The 17,716-nt window shown below is 47.3% G+C and overlaps 8 protein-coding genes across 8 annotated transcripts; 2 read left to right on the top strand and 6 right to left on the bottom strand.

The window, feature by feature from the left end:
- Window positions 1–2,256: 2,256 nt before the first annotated feature.
- On the bottom strand, window positions 2,257–2,670 carry TERG_02114 (uncharacterized protein; the record flags this gene model as incomplete). Its single annotated transcript, XM_003237346.2, has 1 exon — window positions 2,257–2,670. One exon carries the CDS (start codon window positions 2,668–2,670, stop codon window positions 2,257–2,259), a length of 414 nt encoding a protein of 137 aa, XP_003237394.2.
- Window positions 2,671–2,903: 233 nt separating this feature from the next.
- TERG_11804 (uncharacterized protein) lies at window positions 2,904–3,425 on the top strand (the record flags this gene model as incomplete). The annotated part of the gene is made up of 1 exon (XM_047750861.1): window positions 2,904–3,425. The coding sequence occupies one exon, from the start codon at window positions 2,904–2,906 to the stop codon at window positions 3,423–3,425; it is 522 nt and encodes a 173-aa protein (XP_047605584.1).
- Window positions 3,426–3,759: 334 nt separating this feature from the next.
- Window positions 3,760–5,160, top strand: TERG_02113 (TIGR01456 family HAD hydrolase; the record flags this gene model as incomplete). Its single annotated transcript, XM_003237345.1, has 1 exon — window positions 3,760–5,160. One exon carries the CDS (start codon window positions 3,760–3,762, stop codon window positions 5,158–5,160), a length of 1,401 nt encoding a protein of 466 aa, XP_003237393.1.
- Window positions 5,161–6,565: 1,405 nt separating this feature from the next.
- Window positions 6,566–7,071, bottom strand: TERG_02112 (uncharacterized protein; the record flags this gene model as incomplete). Its single annotated transcript, XM_003237344.1, has 4 exons — window positions 6,566–6,665; window positions 6,727–6,783; window positions 6,843–6,928; window positions 6,991–7,071. The coding sequence occupies 4 exons, from the start codon at window positions 7,069–7,071 to the stop codon at window positions 6,566–6,568; spliced, it is 324 nt and encodes a 107-aa protein (XP_003237392.1).
- A 1,155-nt stretch (window positions 7,072–8,226) lies between these two features.
- Window positions 8,227–9,841, bottom strand: TERG_02111 (uncharacterized protein; the record flags this gene model as incomplete). Its single annotated transcript, XM_047747861.1, has 4 exons — window positions 8,227–8,807; window positions 8,857–8,947; window positions 9,007–9,501; window positions 9,605–9,841. 4 exons carry the CDS (start codon window positions 9,839–9,841, stop codon window positions 8,227–8,229), a joined length of 1,404 nt encoding a protein of 467 aa, XP_047603827.1.
- Window positions 9,842–10,233: 392 nt separating this feature from the next.
- Window positions 10,234–11,726, bottom strand: TERG_02110 (uncharacterized protein; the record flags this gene model as incomplete). The annotated part of the gene is made up of 4 exons (XM_003237342.1): window positions 10,234–11,258; window positions 11,318–11,334; window positions 11,405–11,430; window positions 11,487–11,726. 4 exons carry the CDS (start codon window positions 11,724–11,726, stop codon window positions 10,234–10,236), a joined length of 1,308 nt encoding a protein of 435 aa, XP_003237390.1.
- A 430-nt stretch (window positions 11,727–12,156) lies between these two features.
- TERG_02109 (uncharacterized protein) lies at window positions 12,157–15,001 on the bottom strand (the record flags this gene model as incomplete). The annotated part of the gene is made up of 2 exons (XM_003237341.1): window positions 12,157–13,995; window positions 14,060–15,001. 2 exons carry the CDS (start codon window positions 14,999–15,001, stop codon window positions 12,157–12,159), a joined length of 2,781 nt encoding a protein of 926 aa, XP_003237389.1.
- A 387-nt stretch (window positions 15,002–15,388) lies between these two features.
- TERG_02108 (uncharacterized protein) lies at window positions 15,389–17,715 on the bottom strand (the record flags this gene model as incomplete). The annotated part of the gene is made up of 3 exons (XM_003237340.1): window positions 15,389–15,876; window positions 15,931–17,368; window positions 17,449–17,715. 3 exons carry the CDS (start codon window positions 17,713–17,715, stop codon window positions 15,389–15,391), a joined length of 2,193 nt encoding a protein of 730 aa, XP_003237388.1.
- Between the last annotated feature and the right edge of the window lies 1 nt (window position 17,716).

The following is a 17,716-nucleotide window of genomic DNA, read 5'->3' as shown; positions in this document are numbered from 1 at the left end:
ATCAAGTTCTCCTGTAAGCTTAGACGTCCCGAAAGAATGTATTAGAATGTAGCGGTTTTGCCGGCGAAGGGTAGAGGTACTTACGGGGGTAGGCTGTTTATACCTGCGTCGCGGCCTTAAGCTATGGCGTACAGCTGCAACAAGCCAATAACTAAACCCAACGCTTGACGCAAGCCCCAACAACCGGTATATATGTAAATTCCACTGGAGGCTCTGCCGCCGCAGCCGTAGAAAGACGGGATGATGTGCTGGCGACGACGATGGAGCTGGAGGCGTGAAGTTGGCGAGCAAGTCCTTTTGTGAGGCGCAAGATGACGACTTGCCGGATCGGGCGCAAACGCCTAGAACTCCGAGTTTTGCGCTTCGACGCAGCCAAAATTACAACATCAACGACAACAACGACGACGACAACAACAACGAGCCAGCAGCAACATCCACAGCAACAGCAGCCCCCTTGCTCAAACACACTCTAAACTACGCTGTTTGCTTGCTTTTTCTATTTAAAGATCTAGGTCCGTTGGAGGATGGTAGATAACAGCTCAGCTGAAGGTGACGACGCCCTTTTTGCCCAAGCCCGCCGGCGCCTATGTGAGTTGAATAGCAATTTAACCCCCCCCCTCAGCGTGTTCAGCAGCAGCTAATAGACACCAGGCGTCGTTGAGCAGTGACTATTTGCTAGTTCTTGTGGCTGCACTGATACCGAAGCGCTGCTACCGGCCCACAGCAGACGGGGTCATCCATGTCCCTTGGCAGCTTCTGGTGCATGCAGAGCCACATCAGATCTCGCGCATGTTATGGAGATTCCACAAAGTGGGCGAAGCAAGGAATATCCAGATCATGGCCAGAGGACAGTGTCCCAGGTGCCATAACCACCGGGTGGTTTGAACGGTGATCAAAGGGTCCAGTGTCTCCGTACGAACTACTCTGTAACGACAAGAGTCCTCGGCAGCAACAATTTACGCCATAAACACAACATGGTTGTCCACAAAAATTTGTTGAGCAATATATGGAAGGTTATTGCGCGACAAGCCGATAATTCGACCCGCCAGCGGGGGAATGGCGGTGCAGCGCTACTGGAAACAACATCCTTGCGATCCTACATACGCACACGACAACTATGAGTACTGCAGTCGCTGGCAGCTGAAGACGTCGTTTCGTTTCGGCAACTCAAAGTACGTGGAGACGTGTCCAAAATAACTAGCTGGACAATGTTTTACCCGATGCAGTTATTATTTCACAATAACTAGCTACAAAATTTCTTATCCCGTTGTCGACATTATTTAGTTACTACTGCTAACGGATGGAGGACGACCCGTGCAACGAATAATAACTAACCTCCCCATAAATCAGTAATGCTGCAGAGAACAATAGCTTAATCCAGAAGTGGGACATTATTGGGCGAGTTACCAACACCCACGATGCAACCAAGGGCTGAAAAAGTGGTGTTACACAATACGGAGCTTCATTCTGTCGAACTCTTCATTTTTTTTTTTTTTTTCCACTGGCTACCTCGTAACGGTCATCCCAACTAACTGCATGAGCACAACCATATGACATATTGCCGGTCTATATAGATATGTCCGCCCAGTGGCTCGATTTTGCCTTTGCTCTTCTTAAAGAACTCAGAGCAATGGCTTACTGTGAGGCCTCCTCTGGCCAAACATCATAGCCAAAGGTGTCCTTCATGTTCACGAACCGCGAGTGTCTACCCTCCGACACTTTATTGACAGCCTCAAATTCTTCGTCGGATAGCTCGATTTCCTTGAAGTTACTCTCGATCCTCTGGGGATTCGAGCTCTTAGGTAGAACTACATACCCTCGTCTCAGCCCCCAGGCTATCAATACCTGAGCCAAGGTGTGTCCGCCCTTCTCCGCAATCTTATTCAGTGTTGGGTTGGTTCCGACCTTTTCACCAGTTGTCGGGACTTGATTCTGAGATCCGAGCGGCGAGTATGCCTGGGGCATAATGTTCTTCGAGAAACAAAAGTTGACAAGCTCGGTATTCGGAAGAAATGGGTGGATTTCGATTTGGTTGACATGAGGAGGAATTTTGGCGAAAGAAAGGATTTGCTTCATACCTGGAATGGTGAAGTTTGAAAGTCCGATCGATTTCGCCTTACCAGATTCATACAACTCCTCCATTGCCCGCCATGTCGGCTCCGGATTCTCAGTTAAGTCTTTTTTAATCACGTACTGTTCTCATGACATCAATTGTTAGAATCTTGGCTCAATCTGCAGCTACTCTTCGAAGGAATATCATACCTTGCCGTCGGGGCCGATCTTTGGCATATGCTTGTCATCCTTTTCACAGGCGATTGGCCAGTGAATCAGGAAAAGGTCGACATAGTCCAGTTGGAGATTCTTCAACGAGTTCTCTAAAGACCATACCACCTCGTCTTTTTCATGCAAATGATTCCAGACCTTGGTGGTGATAAACAAATCGGATCGCTTCACGCTCGTGTTTTCCTTGAGGAAATCCTGGATGGCTTGTCCAATCTCATCCTCATTCAAATAGAACCAGGCACAGTCCAGATGCCTGTACCCGGTCCGAAGTGCATGCAGAACTGCTTTGTATGCTTCCCCCTTTGATCCTTCGTTGGAAAAGGTACCGAAACCCAACCCCGGAATGGTGACACCGTTGCTCAATTTGAAAGAAATATTGCGAGACATTTTGTCTAGCAGCCGTTACCAATGCAATGATAAATGCACTATGATTCCGCCCCCGTATCGTTATCACGAGTGATATCTTCCTTGGGTATGGATAGTCTTCTGTTACCCTTTCTGGATGATCTTCTTTCAATAAGGACTGGACAGCTGCATGACGATGTATTCCTCGAGATATACCTCAAGGATAAAAACGAAACCGTGATTGAACCCTCGAATCCTATTGCCTTTCCGCTGGAATGTACCCTAGAATTTTTCGTGGTTATGGAGAATCGACTCCGTCCGCCTACAGCTATGACGTATTACGAACTCAATTTTTCCCATTTGCCCTTCTCCTGAGTATAGCGGATACTAGTGGATATATTATGCTTACTATATGCATGTGCTTTGAGACCTCAAACAACCCGGGAGTGGATTCTATGGAGACAGACGCCCTTGAGCGAAACCCAGAAATAATCGACCTCGTAGCCAACGGGAGAGCAAACACGTCCGATTATTACCAAGACGGGGAGCAAGTTCCACTCGATCGTCGGGGCTTTCGGGCCAGTGGGGAAAGTGGAAGAAAACCACCCCTACAACTCGACTCGGACATTAACCGCACCGTCAGTTCATCTTATCCACAGTGGGCAATTGATGTTGGACAAACAACTCGATGTTGTATCAGGCTATCCACTTGGAGAGATACCTTTGATGGACAATTAACCACTGGCAGTGAGTTAAGATTTGTTTGGGTCCAATCAGAACCTTTGGTTGCCACATAACGTCACATTATGACATGCAATCGTCGTTTCGAACCATTGTAATGAATGTTTATGTGACTACCGCCTATGAAGATCTCCGAGGGAAAGAAGACTCTGACTTTTCTCCTCCTCATGAATTTCGGACAAGCCCTTGACAAGTTTCCTCATTCGAATTGGATATATAAATGCCGGCCCCGCCTGCAATTGATATCCAAAAATCTGACTGAGCCGAGTCTTTCTTTCACTACCAGTCATTCTTGATTCGAATACTTCCCGCCTGGAAGTATCTACACCTATAACCTTTCCATCAATACCTCTTTCTCCTGCTCAACCTTTCTCAACAACCACCACAGCCATGTCTCAACCTCAGCAGGACACCGAGTGGTCGAGGAGAGATAGTGCCGTCAAACGAGGGCAACTCAGCATTCCGTCTGACCAGGGGAACGCAATTGAAGTGAGAGCATTGAGAAGTTCGATCAGCGATGCAGGCTCTCTCATGCATAACCTCAGCCTATCCCCTTCGTTTCAGGATAGACGGGGGTCCCGCAATTCTTTTGGCATGGCCCTGCCTATCCCTAAATCTCCACGAACTTCGAGACTATCCGGCTCTCGAGACCCCGCAAGCCTCAAGCGAGATGTGCTTGCTTCACAGATCCAGGACATGGCAAAGGAAAAAGTCGAAGCAGCCAAGAACATGGCATTTGCTTTCGATATTGATGGCGTTCTGGTTCACGGCAAGAAACTTATCCCGGAGGCTGCCAGAGTAATGGAGGTTTTGAATGGAGACAACGAACTCGGAATCAAGCTGCCATACATATTGCTGACCAATGGTGGGGGTAAGACCGAGAGTGCCCGAGTGGACGAGCTTTCTGGGATCCTCAAATCACCAATTTCCACCGAGCAGTTCATCCAGTCTCACACTCCCATGCAGGCACTGTCGGAATATTATGACACCGTCCTGGTTTGTGGCGGTGAGGGGTTCAAGGTCCGACAAGTAGCCGAAGACTATGGATTCAAGACCGTTGTCCATACCAAGGATGTCCAGGCATGGGACCCTACCATCTCCCCCTGGAGCCAGCTATCAGAGGAAGAGGTTAAACAAGCCAAAATACGCGACTTCGACAATTTGAACTTTGATGCCATCATGGTATTTGCCGACTCTAGAGATTACCAAACCGATATGCAAATAATCCTGGATCTTCTCCTCAGTGAAAATGGCCGCCTGAAGACGAGGGCAAAGAACCCTCTTGCTAACCAGATCCCAATTTACTTCTCTCAGGGAGACATAGTCTTCCCTACCGAGCACGCCCTTCCTCGTTTGACTCAAGGAGCCTTCCGCATTGCCATTGAGTCCCAATACAAGACACTAACAGGCGGAGACCTGGAGCGTGTTGTATACGGAAAGCCAGAGCTTGCAACATACAAGTACGCGGACACCGTCATACAGCAATGGATGAAGGAAATCCACAATGAACACACCCTGCCCAAGAACATCTACATGATTGGCGACAACCCTCAGTCGGACATCTGCGGCGGCAACATGTATGGCTGGAATACATGTTTGGTCCGCACTGGCGTCTTCAAGGGAGGTGAGAATGACACCAACAATCCCGCCAATTTCGGAGTTTTTGCAAATGTTCTCGAAGCCGTGCAGGCGGCCGTGAAGAAGGAACTTGGGCAAGAGTTCAAACTCCAGTGGCAGGATGAAGAGGTCAACCCTGTCCTCCAGGCCGGTGGAGTCTCCGCAATTGAGTAAGGAGGAAAAGTTTCATTGGTATTTTTTGCTTGCATTTATGCGATTGGTTAAGGTTCTTAACGTCTCCATTTTTTTTCCATTTGATACTCGGTTTTTCTTTTTTCTCTTTGGAGACAAGGCAAAAGTTGTCGGGTCTTTTAACGATGGGTTACGGGAAATGTACGGATAAATAGACAAATTCAACCATGAATTTTTTTGCTTCGATGCGAGAAAACTTAAGCCACGGTGATCTCCCTTGAGATGGACTCAAGATCGTTGATCATGGCGATGATATGGAGGACAGAGTGCATTTTGGTCAGTTTATACGAGCCGTCATGAGCTTGATCCCGGGATTAATAGGCTTTGATATACGGCTGATACGTGGATCACCCTGTCTGCCGCTGATTCCCCGGCAGCTAAAATTGATGACCATTGCCTCCAATCCGTGGAAAGGTTGATTGAATGCGGTGTTCAGCGGCTTGAGAGTCAACCAAGACGCTGTATAACACGGCATTTGGTATGACTCCGGGCCTCTGAGGTACCCCAACCCTCTAACCAAATAACCATGTGGATCAGGTTTAATGTGAAGTTAGTTACCCGGGATCAGGGATCTAAAGCATTCCTTCACCGAGAAAAATATCGCCGGTTATTATAACTCATCCAGGGCGGAATAGTTGTTTTGCCAGAAACTTGGTGTCGAGGTAGTGTGTTCCGGACGAAATCGACTATCATGGGCGATTTGTATTCAAGTTTGGGTCTACAGAACCCAGGCCGCTCTAAAGAAGCAGCCTATACATTCAAATTATATGAGGTAATTTGTTGGGCTAACGTGCACTGGGCAGATCGTGTTCGTGGACAGGCAATCTTGTTCGGACAACAGGATTGCTACACCAGGCTCTCTGTGAATTACGTACTTCAAAATGGTTGATGGTATATCAAAGTTCTCTTTGCTGAGAACATTTTCTATAGAGACCTTGATACTGAAGTATTTTAATACGCCCTAAGTATCAAAGTCCTTAACAGGCAGGTTGATAACTCATTGTTCAACTAACATTGTGCCTCTGGTTAGAGTAGCATGGATATGGCTCTCTAATTTAATCCAGATGGGAAATGATATGAATGGGCTTGAGCTTATGATCAAAGCCAGCTATGAATCCCTGCACCCCCGCACAGGGCGAAGTAGCTATCAGTATGCTTTGTATTGGATAGGTAAATATCACCACATATACCCTTGGTTAATATGTATGGAGCTAGCACGCGTACCGAAAAACGTCTACGAAAAAGGGAGAAGATGGCTTGTCATAAAGTGGAAAGTGTTCATTAATGCATTATTATTAAGTCCTTGAGGATACACAAAAAACGGCAAGAAGACAATAGTATGCACAAATCTAGATCGCTTGATAATGCAGTCGAAACTGAACCGTAATCAAGAGCAAGTAACAGCATAGGCCACAATACCCTCCTTTACAAGGTCTTCTCGGTCAGAAGTGGCTTCGCTTACTGGGTCTCCACCGCAGCCGCGGGTTCTATAGATATGTGTTAGGATACTGGGGCTGTTTATATATATCCTAGGAAGGCAGGACTTACGCATAGAGCTGACAAGTGGTACCCGCAGCAACCTTCAAGGATCCGATAGGGTTGTTGCTATAATATGTAAGCCATGGTGGACGACATATAAGTGATGGGAGGGATATTGAACATACTGATCTGGGATCATGTAAGAGCAGATCTCCGGCTTTTCGACGGCTTGCATATATCCCTCAAAATTGGCTAGTTTGTAAATTGTTGCCTATATAATCCAAGTTAGAAGGTATTTCGACTGAAAGTGCTGGATATAAGCTGTGTTCCTACCAATGGCTGTTTATCAACTGGAGCTGCGAAAGAGGCGGGGATTACGGCAAGGGCCAAAGCCACAATCTTAGAGAACTGCATTTTGCTCTGAAGGAGGTTGGTTTGTTTAAATGATATTTGTTTGTATTGAGCAGGGAGAAGATGGCCTTGGTTTTTTGGGATTTTGGTTGTTGTATCTGATCAGAGCAGAGAGGCGAAGGACGTCGTCTTCTATTTATGCCTTGCCGGAAGAGCACTGCCTGCCAAAGTATCGGTGCTGACTCTGCTCATACGCCCGTCGAGCCGCCGGTCATCTGTTGGGCGAGTATCAGCGCCCCGAGGTTTCACAGAGAGAAAAAGCAAGCACTGCAGTCAATCGAGGGTAAAGGAGCGAAGGCTGGACGGTTGCCTGCTTCGAATCTGCAGTTGTGTCTCAGAGCTCTCCGAGACAGTCCGTCCTACAACCTCCATCCTCCAAAGGCGCTTAGCAATACAAACTCCGGATACAGTTGCACCCCTCATTCAAATCTGGCAAGGCTTGGAGCAGCTGTGCTGGGGATATCGGTCGCCAATGACGTGGGTTGGCTTGCAGATCGGCAATGCAGCCCAAACAAAGGTGGCAGAGCGCATTGGTTGCATGGACAGCGGCATCGATCGGCCCGGGATGTAACAGATAGCTTTCAAGATTCGATTGGAAGAGCTGCTGGAGTCGCGGCTGCAGGGTTACATGCTGCTCCTCCCGCAGCTTGCCATAAATACAAGCTGGCTGTGCTTCAAACACCCGATGAAACGGGAAGAATCTGTCGGTTTTGTTTATGGCTTGCCGCGGTTTCAAACCGTTAAAAGCTATCACGAATCACTGCGCCTGGAGCTGAGAAGGAATGTTGGGCGCTTCCAGTGCATATTGCAGCTCATATTATTAGACATGTATCCAGAATGTCCGGATAGCCAGCACCACCGCTAAAAATAGCCCAATTCCAGAATATGAGATTTGGCTGTGCATACTACGATGCCCCTGGTATGCGTGTCTCATTTACATCTAAACTGCTGTTGAGACCACAAAGTGGAGCAGGCATGAATCATTGCCTGGCCAAAGATACCATCAAGGTCTTCGAAGCAGTAAATGAGAGAACACCATTGCAACTAGCAGCAAAATACTGCAAGTCATGAAGATCTTGTTCCTGTATCCTCCGTCTTTATCGGTTTTATTTGTTAGCAACAATGGCTTGAAACGTGTTGGACATGTTGACTGAATGATCAGTCTGGAACGCATGTCTCACCTTCTGTAGTGAAGGCCAGGCCGGCAACAACAAAGCAGTTCAGCGGCAATCGAAATAAAGCATATACCCCGGCTCGATCCTTATCATGGATTAAGACGCTTTTGAGTACACCCATATTTGGATAGTACAACCCAATGCTGAATTCATAGACGCAAAATGCCCAGAGTGTGGGCAGCGTGGTTGGGAATACAACGGCACATGTCAAGCTCATGCTTCCTAGGAATAAAAGAATAGTAAGCAAACAGGAGGATCTGGACACACTGATGTGATCAAAATCGTAAGAAGGGTTCTGTGGCTCTGTAGATGGCGACGACGACAATGAGGGGGTTGGCGATGAATCCTCCCGCGAAGGAGGTGAGACCATCAGCTGAGATGATATCTGAGACCCTAGCATCATGGCAGTCATGAAGCTAGCAAAAATAACCCCGAATGGCGGACTACCAGGGATACCATCCTCTTTGCTGGCTGAAATAATTGCAGGTGACCAAAAAACGACGAAGAGATACATAGAACCCTCAGATATCATTGTGATGAACCCGAGTACCATGGTGTGGGTATCTTTAGCCCGAGAGTCAGTTATATATAGTCTTTACGGTAGACATTAAACACTTGCCCTTGATTATCGTCGATAGCTGAGTACGTTGCCCTTCGGTAGCCTCCGACCCGGAGTTATCACAATTGCCCAGATAATTCTCATTCTAAAACCGGTCCAGTATAAGTTTTTATTCTGAGATTACGATGAGGTATCTATACGTACCCATGTCCCTAAAATCAGCAAGGAGGCCAGTAAGAGACAGACGGGACTTGCAAGAAACGGGGCTCTTCTTGAGCCCGTGATCGAGACCAGGTAATTGCTGAGAAGCCCAGATAACACTGCAACCATTCCACTCAGGACAGTCATCGTTCCTAATAGCTGGTTTAGCTCCGTTGAATCGCTCGCGGCCTTCTTGTGATGAAATTCAGCAACAAGCCAAGCCTCGAAAACAGTGAATAGGAGAGTCGTCCCTATACCACCAAGAACTCGCCCAAGGAATAGAATAAGGACATTCGAGGATGAAACTGTCACGATGCAGGATAGGCTATATATCACACAGAATGCCAGGCAGGCCTTTCGACGCCCAAACCTATCAGCAAGCTTTCCAACGAATGAAGCACTGAAGGCTCCAGATATGAACCCTGTGGCAAAGAGAGTTGCAATGACATGATCAGGCAGCTGAAGAGTTTCTTTGTATAACGGGAAGAAATAGGGTCCCTGTATGTGTATGAATATGGCCCTTGGTCAGAGTGTATATCCAAACACAAGGCAGCCTTAATGGGGTTATGCCAGGAGAGTCAAATGAGAAATGGTATCCAACCTGCATCCAGTCTGAAGTCATTGCAAGCGCATAAACAGGAAGGAAAATCAGGGCAAGTCTTTTGCTATTTCGTTGCTGATCATGAGCTTGACCCCTGAATAACCCAGAAACGCTGCTAGTCAATTCCCGCAGGCTTGCTCTTCCTTCATTATTATCATTAAGACGATAGGATGAGAGGGCAACATTGGCTAGTATTAGAGTGACTAGAGTGCCAGTGTATGTATCCATGATACACATCCTCGCCTCAACCGTCCGCCTGGATATTGTGCAGTATGAAGTGTTCACAAGAAAGCCATTACACACAAGGGGTATCTTATTATATATTGGTATGAATTTGATGCTGCTGTACCGCTAACCTTGGTTGTAGGGTATATAAGAAATTTTACCAAGCTTGATGTCTTCTTGTTGACGTTTGGGAGTTTTTGGCTCCAAAGGTTGCAGCAAAGAAGTGGCACGTGACTGGTTAACTTCCAAGGTTCCTCGATCTATATAACCCGATGGAGCGACATAGCTTATATTTGGACAGTGATAACGATGAGTATTGTGACGAAAGATAAGAAGATTGAAGTTGAGGAGCAAGATGTAATTGCGGAGCCTTGATATTCATACGGCTGCTAAAATCTATATGTCTATGCATTCTTGAATTTGGACTGCTGTCTTCTCAATCTTGCTCCTTCATAGGCGTATATTCCACCACCTAGAAACACCAATGTGGCGCCAGTAAGTACCCCAAAAGTAAGGACATTGCCAAAAAGATACACAGAGAGAATCAATGACACGAGCTTGCGGATGTTCAGCACAATAACTACGGTTAGAGAGGATGTCTTTGCTGATAGAAGATAAACGCCTCGGATGCAAAGGTATTGCGTCAATCCGTTAAGAAGGAGATAGGATATTTTGATCGGGACAACGGAAAGTATGGGCTGTGTCGATGGGTGGCTGGCAAAAAGATGTAAGAGCGGCATCACTGGTGCAAGGAATTGTGGAGCTGGGATTCCAGGTATGGGCGCTGTAGCGGAGCTAGCCTTGATGACACTGCTGACAGATGGGGACGCCAGTAGAGATTTTAACTGCGGGTATAGCTGAGGATATGAGGGAAGTAAAAATGGTATGGACAAGGCATGTGAATAGAACAAGCCTTCTCGCCAGTTATCACGGCCATATTTCTGGTATAACCAATCCGCATATACTCCCTGGAAGGCAGCTAATACCATTGCCAGTCCAAGAATTATAAACCCCACTAAGGTCTTAAACAGAGAAGACCCTTCGCTAGCCGCTAGGCCAAGATCCAAGGATTTACCTTTTGCACTTGCGTCTGCAATGGCTGCGGCTACAACGCCCGCAGACAGAATTGTAACCGAGATAACTTGCATGGGCGTGTATCTCCTTGAGTTGTATAGATATCCGACAACCATTGAAGCAACCGGACCGCCGCTTCTAACAATGATGTGGAGAGGCACCGAGATTTTGAAGATAAAGGCAGCATTATTGAGTAAGTTCACTGACATGAAAAATGCAGTGTATATGGCCCATGATTTCAAAGGGATGGCTGGTTTCGAGATGAACAGAGATTTGAGTCCAGCGGCGGGGGACAAGATAGTCGGAAGTGTAAGGAGTGCGATGATCACAAATTGTGCGAAGGTAATGAGGGTCCCTATTTCGTATTATCAGGACCTGTACGTATTGACTAAGATGGAGAGAGGGCCTGCATACCATGGTTAGGATCATCTCTATAAATGATAATCCAAATATCAGCATTCGAAATATATAGTGACTTGGTTCATCTCCAAGGCAACTCACTGTATTAGAGCCTCAAGGGCAAACACCTATCTTCCTGTTAGCCCCTAAATTATCAAATATATAAGCAGTTAATTTGACATACGTTTGAACAACATCCTCCAAATATAAATGCCGTGATAATCACAATATTCAGCCAGGCAGGTACTGTTGATTGCACAATCGCAGATGCCACACTGGTCGGTTTATGGTCTATCATACCCAATGATTGCGATTTTGCTACATCGTTTCGTTCTGTAGTTTTCCCAATCGTCGTAGAACCTGGCACGGCATTGGATCGGCGATTTAATTGAGAACCCTGCGGTTCTTCTTGCCTTCCAGTCATGGGCTGCCTACCGTGAAGGAATTAACCTGGATGTGGCCGAGGTTAGAATAAAAAACGGCAGAAAAGGGAATTTTAATGGCGCGACACCCTTCATACCTGCTAAAATAAATCCTACCCATATACAGTGACTATTTGAACCAAGAATGTGTCACATCCAAGGTTATTGCATCAACGTGGTTATGGCTTCGGGTCTCGATGTCGCATTTTTGAGATAACAGGAACGGAAAAACTTTCAATCTTATCTTATCTTCAGATCTTGATCTTATCTCCGAGGTTCCTGAGCCTCTTACCACCTACATAAAGGTCAAAATAAATTGATCGCGTAATCGAGATGAAGGGAGCACTGCTAGTAGGGCATAATGCATCCAAAATTTCTATTAAAAGCTTATATATCATGTCCTTGAGGGGATGCACAGAAACAAAAAAGGACTTAATCATCCTCAATATCATCATCGCTCAGAATGAGTTTATCCACCCCTTGTTCAACAGTAGGTAAGCCTGCAATACTGGATGTGGCTAGTGTTGGTTGCCACACTCGATTTCTGTTAAGAGGACCCATAGTTGAAATAGAAGGGGTATTATGGCCAGGTTGGAAATCATCCTCTTCAACTTCTTGGCTTCGTCTTATCATGCCCTTGGGCTGCGTTACTCTTTCTATCTCCTTTCGCTCAGTCGTGTCTTTCGATATACGTCTCATATAAGGAAGCCGCTCCAAAATGACTTCATCACGGGATATCATACACCTTGTCGTGCCCTGGCTGCCAGGGCCACTTTCTTTCCGAGTGTGTCGCTGCCGAGCACGAGCACAGATTCCCCAAGATTCGACCCCTTCGGATCGCTGAGGCACTATATCAGTAGTGCTTACATTTGCAGAGCCTGTTGTTATACGTTGTGTCCAAAGGGCAATTAGCCCATCCACTTCTTCAGCTTGTCGCCATAACTTTATTGAGGAAGGGTAGAACATTTTGTGCGCATCTGGCCCGCGTCTGTTAACTGGATAAGGAAGATGATATAAAAGCCCTCGCGAAGCAACCTGGAAACTAATTTCATCCTGACGTAGTATATCGATTCCAGTTCCGGCTCCCTGGAATGCAACGCGCCCAGACCCAATTCCTCGGGTTGATTGGGCATTCCGACGATTTCCAATTCCCAGGATATCTGCAGCAGAAAGTTGTTCTGAACAGTCATCCAAGGATTCGGTGAATAAATCGCCGTGACAAGACGGAGGATAATTTTCATGCAATGCAGACAAAAAAGTCTGGATATCTGTTCCGGTTTCATTAATTAGGTCCTCAACAGAAACTTGAGACACCAAGTCATGGCGATCTCCAAGTTGTGCAGCGGGTTTCCTAGCTCGTGAACCAGTGCGCGTTGAAGTCGCGGGGCTCGGTTCCTCCCTTTTATTGTACATTACTTTACCAACAGCGTGGAAAATCCCCAAACTAGCCTCCCTCTGAGTAACCATTTGAAGAGTTTCCGCTTCCATTGCTGTGGGTGGAACGGCTGTTTTACCTGAGCGTTTCGGGCGACAGTTCAGCATTCCACTATATCCTTCATAGTCGCCGCCTTGAAGACAGATAAACTCCAGTGAGGAAATAGCACTGCGGACATCTCCCATTTCTGCGAACCGCTTGAGAACTGCAGGTCCCGGGATACGCTTTCGGTGGGATAAGCGTGCTTCTTTCTTTAGCACAAGATCCAAAGCTTTGGTGAGAAATGTAGGTGCAATCGGGTTAAATTCAATAATGCTGACTCCCGGGTGATTGGATAGCTCTGGCCCTAGTAGACGATGAACGGTAAAACTATCGGAAAAAGAAGTACCATCTCCTAGTAACGTCTCAGAAACAATAATAACAACTGGGGTATTTGGGGTTTCCGTTGGTCGGGCTGCTATCCTAGCGGCAATTGAAGAAAATGAGGAGGCGGCATGGCGCAAAAGCGCAGACCGGAATGCTGTTAACCCGGGCGATCCAGGGCTAAGGGATGATGGAAACTCTTCTACAAGCATTATGCGCCGTTTAGAAGATTGCAACGCGGCACTACTACTAGAAGTAGACGAAGCTTCACCATCTAACTCCAGGCAGTTGTATTTCTCACCGCGGCCAAGGAAGTCGTCGAACTGCGTCCCGGCGGAGGCATATCCCTGAGCGGAATATTCTGTTCCAGCAGAATTCCTCCACTCCACGATCTCATACCCGAGAGCTTTCGATAACAACGAAATGGTTGTGGTTTTGCCGCTGCCCGCGGGCCCCTTTAGCACAAGTATACTCTATATTTGAGTTAGCACCGTCATAACACAGGTTGAAGCAGCAAGTAACAGGGTGTCTACCTACGCGTCGACTTCGACCTATGAAAACCTCGTTCAGCCAATTCTGCACATCTGCAACTTTCCTCTTATGCACAGCAAGTTCGTCCAAATTGACCGGGGCAAATTGCTCCGCCCACGGCTTCCCAGCTGCTTGTGCTGGCGCTGGGGACGGTCTAATCGACGCAAAATTCGACTGTGAGGAGCCTCCAGAGTCATTGCTATCCGTGTGAAGTATGAACCTTTTCCCTGATCTTGGTTTCTTTTCCGGTTTAGGAGTTGATATTCCATTTTGACTTGGATGAGGACTGCTTTTCCGTCGATCTAGCACAGTGTGACTGTGGAAATTTGATATTCCATTTTGACTGACTTTTTGTCGCGGTTGTGATAGATACTCATCCAGAGAGTCATCATCTTCAATCATATCCTCCAGTAAGTCATTTTCGAGTTCCAGAAACATCTGCCTTTCCCTCTCTTTTTCTTTCTCCCGTTCCTTTTCCCGCTGTAATCTACTCCATCTTTCTTCCTCGGTAGCTGGTTGGAAGAAGCTTCGTAGCGATTTACCAGCCTGTCCAATGTTTTCATCACCAGTATTCTTCTTGGGTTTTGCGGTGTTCTTGCGTTTCTTCTCTGGAGAAGATGTAGGAGTCGTACGAGTTGAATGGACCGAAGATGCTTTACTCGGTGACTTGAGTACGTCATTTAAGGATCGCTCAGGAGGAGGAGGCAGATTCTGCGAGGATGGTCGTGTCGGTAGAGTTGAGAGTGGGAGCTGTAGAGTCCCATTGCGATTGCTGCCGCCTGCGGTCGCGGTTGAAGTCGCCCTCGAGGCTGTTAGAGATCGTTCCCCCTTATATGTCCTCTGGACTTGAGCTTTCTGTCTTCCCTTGGCTGGAACTGGGCTTTCGAGCTCGTCGTCTGAGAGAACTATGTGTTTCCGCTGTCGCTTTCGCGGGGGGGAAGAGACCATGGCGATATGCGCTGGAAAAAATAGAAAGCACCAAGAACCGGTCACTACATCCTTTGGTGGACGATTCAATGTCTCAAAACGAGTGATGACACCTGACTATCTGGTGTAGGATATTGTTTTTGAGGGAGTGGTTGAAGTTGAGTCTTGAAGACGTTTGATAGATCGCGATGTTTCTTTTTCGAACATTTGCATGGAGAAGTCGATGTTTGCACTGTTTGCTCTTATTATATCAAAGTTTTGTATAGATCAAGAATTAAAGTAAAAATAGGGGTCAAGGTACAATATCTAATACACCAAGAGAAAGGGAAAGGAATTAAATACAAGCATTAGCATAAGGGTACAGTATAGAGAAAAAGGGTATATAGATGTTATCGTCTAGGTAGCAGGTCAGTTTCCTCCAAATATATCATAATAATAGTCTTCGTCCAGACCCTCCCTGCTAGGGACTTCAGGGCAGTCTCCGGTAAAAGCAGCATCGTCAAAGCGGACATTCAGCAGTCTAATTTTCAGTCCATAGTTGCTGATCAGATTGATAAGCTTGTTTGTTTCTGCCGTTATGGGTTGCTGGTTGAGGATCATGAGTAGACCGTCCAGCCATTCGGATGCTATGCTGTGTGACTGAGGGTAAAGAGTGAGCAGCACGACTTCATTCTGTGCTTGTTTGTCGTCATCGGGATATTCAGTATCCCTGGTCTCTGTTCTGAGAATCGGCGATTCATAGGGTTGTGGTGGAGGAGTGGGTTTGGCCAGACCGTGAATGGTGATTTTGGTTGATCCGCTGGCTGTATGGGGAAGCGTTTTGATAGTCGAACCAGAGGAATCATCAGGGGAGGCTGAGACATTGGAGACCACGGAAGATACGATGCTCAGATCGACTTTTAATTGAAGACATGTTAGCAGTGTCAATAAAAATAGAGATAGGGACATACTTTTATTAGATAGAGACTCCAGCTCAGGCTTGAAGTCGTCACCCGTAGATTCAAAGTCTCCATAATGCAAGAATCTTCTGTTATGGGAGAGCTGGATGTATCTGTGATACGTTGACGCCCCTCGCTTGTCCGCTGCTCCATTGGTATCAGCCGTAGCCTTCGAGCTGGACTCTGCATTTGGGAACCAAGCGCCTTGCAACAAACACCGGACACGTTGCTCCTTGACGAACTGCAATGCTTCATGATGCAGCTCCTCCCGGACCTGGTGCAGATGCTGGCCCCATACATCTTCATATGTGAGCTCTAGCAGCTCCATCTGAAGCTCTCTGAGGCGCTGATACTCAAAATCAGCCATCTCCTCTTCAACCTCCAGCACATCTTTAGTGCGCGAAGCACCGCCAATGACACTTTCGACGAGTATCCGAACCAACTCGACTATCTTTGTGAAGTCTTCGACTTCGGCGGCGGTGGATTTCCAGAGTCGGAAGAATGCGTGTAAACCAGCAACATGCAGTCTAGGCCAATGAAGGAGAATGGGCTTGAACATCTTATCGAAGTTCGTCTTGGCTTCGAGAGCGAGGTAGCTCTTTGGATCATCTATCTCGGCCTTGTCGACTTCGAAATGCTCGTACAAAACAGAGGTCACGGCCAGAGAAGCTCGAGCAATGGGACACCTTTGCTCGACCTGTCGAGTAGACTGCTCGAGGAGCATCTTCTGGAATTCATCTTGGTATCTCCGGACATAATCGGTCAAATCCATCATGCCCAGGAATCCCATTTCCTGGAACTCCCACTGGGGGCTTTCAGATTCGAATCCAAGCCGGCGCCATTTGTGTGGATGATGCCTTTTAGACGACTTGTGAGGCAGAGTAACACCATCTCCAGCTTTGGGATCAGCAGCATCCTTTTCCTTCGCACCAGCGGAATCCTTCTCTGATCGCTCGGGGTTGCTAGCCAGGTGGATCCCCTTTAGCGCCCTACGGTGCTCTGATCTCTCCAGTTCAACGGGTACCTCTCTCCATTTCCGTAGTAGGAGTTTTGTAAGGGACTGAAACTCGATGAGCGGGTGGGCTAGATCCTGCAGCGCGCTCCCCTGCATAAGTACATATACAGCGCGAATGACACCTAGATCCTGTAGCCGCTTGATAAACTTGGGCCATTCGTTCTCGCCCTGGTTTGATATCGAGTCTCTCATCAGCGAATTGATTAGTTGCAGCGCATTGGCGCACAGAGCGTGGTCGGCAGACGACAGCCTCCTGACTAGCATCTCTAGGAACTGTGGGTGGATGGCGATGGCCGGTTTGAGGGCCTGGAAGCCAAACATGCCTGGTACCGAGGCGCGGCCAGAGGTATGAGGGTGCGACACGATGGAAACGAGTATAGACATTGCGCCTCGAAGGATATTGACAAGTGGGTGAGTGACGATAAGCTGGACAATCTACAGCAGGCTGGTCAGTAACTCGTGCCCACCCCCCTTATCCATACATATATATCAGGGGGTATTCATGACAAACGTACTCTCTCGATTAGATCGGTCTGTACAAACTCCCATCCCTTGTCGACTTCCAGCAGCCTCGCAAACGAGGTCAGACTGTATGCGAGCGTGTTCCCCGAGGCCGTCAGCGAGAGGTACTTCAGCTTGGTCAGTCCTCCCTCTGCGATGAAGATGTCCGCGAACGAAGGGTCCCCTATGTTCGACTGCAGCTTGAACACAGCCATCTTGCGCACCGCATCTTCGTCGCTCCCCAGCCGTTCGACAAGTTCCGATATATTCACGCTCTCCATC

Source organism: Trichophyton rubrum (assembly GCF_000151425.1).
Source record: "Trichophyton rubrum CBS 118892 genomic scaffold supercont2.2, whole genome shotgun sequence".
Taxonomy (NCBI): domain Eukaryota; kingdom Fungi; phylum Ascomycota; class Eurotiomycetes; order Onygenales; family Arthrodermataceae; genus Trichophyton; species Trichophyton rubrum.
The sequence above is the reverse complement of the archived record's forward strand: the minus strand, read 5'-3'. Positions and strand labels throughout refer to the sequence as shown.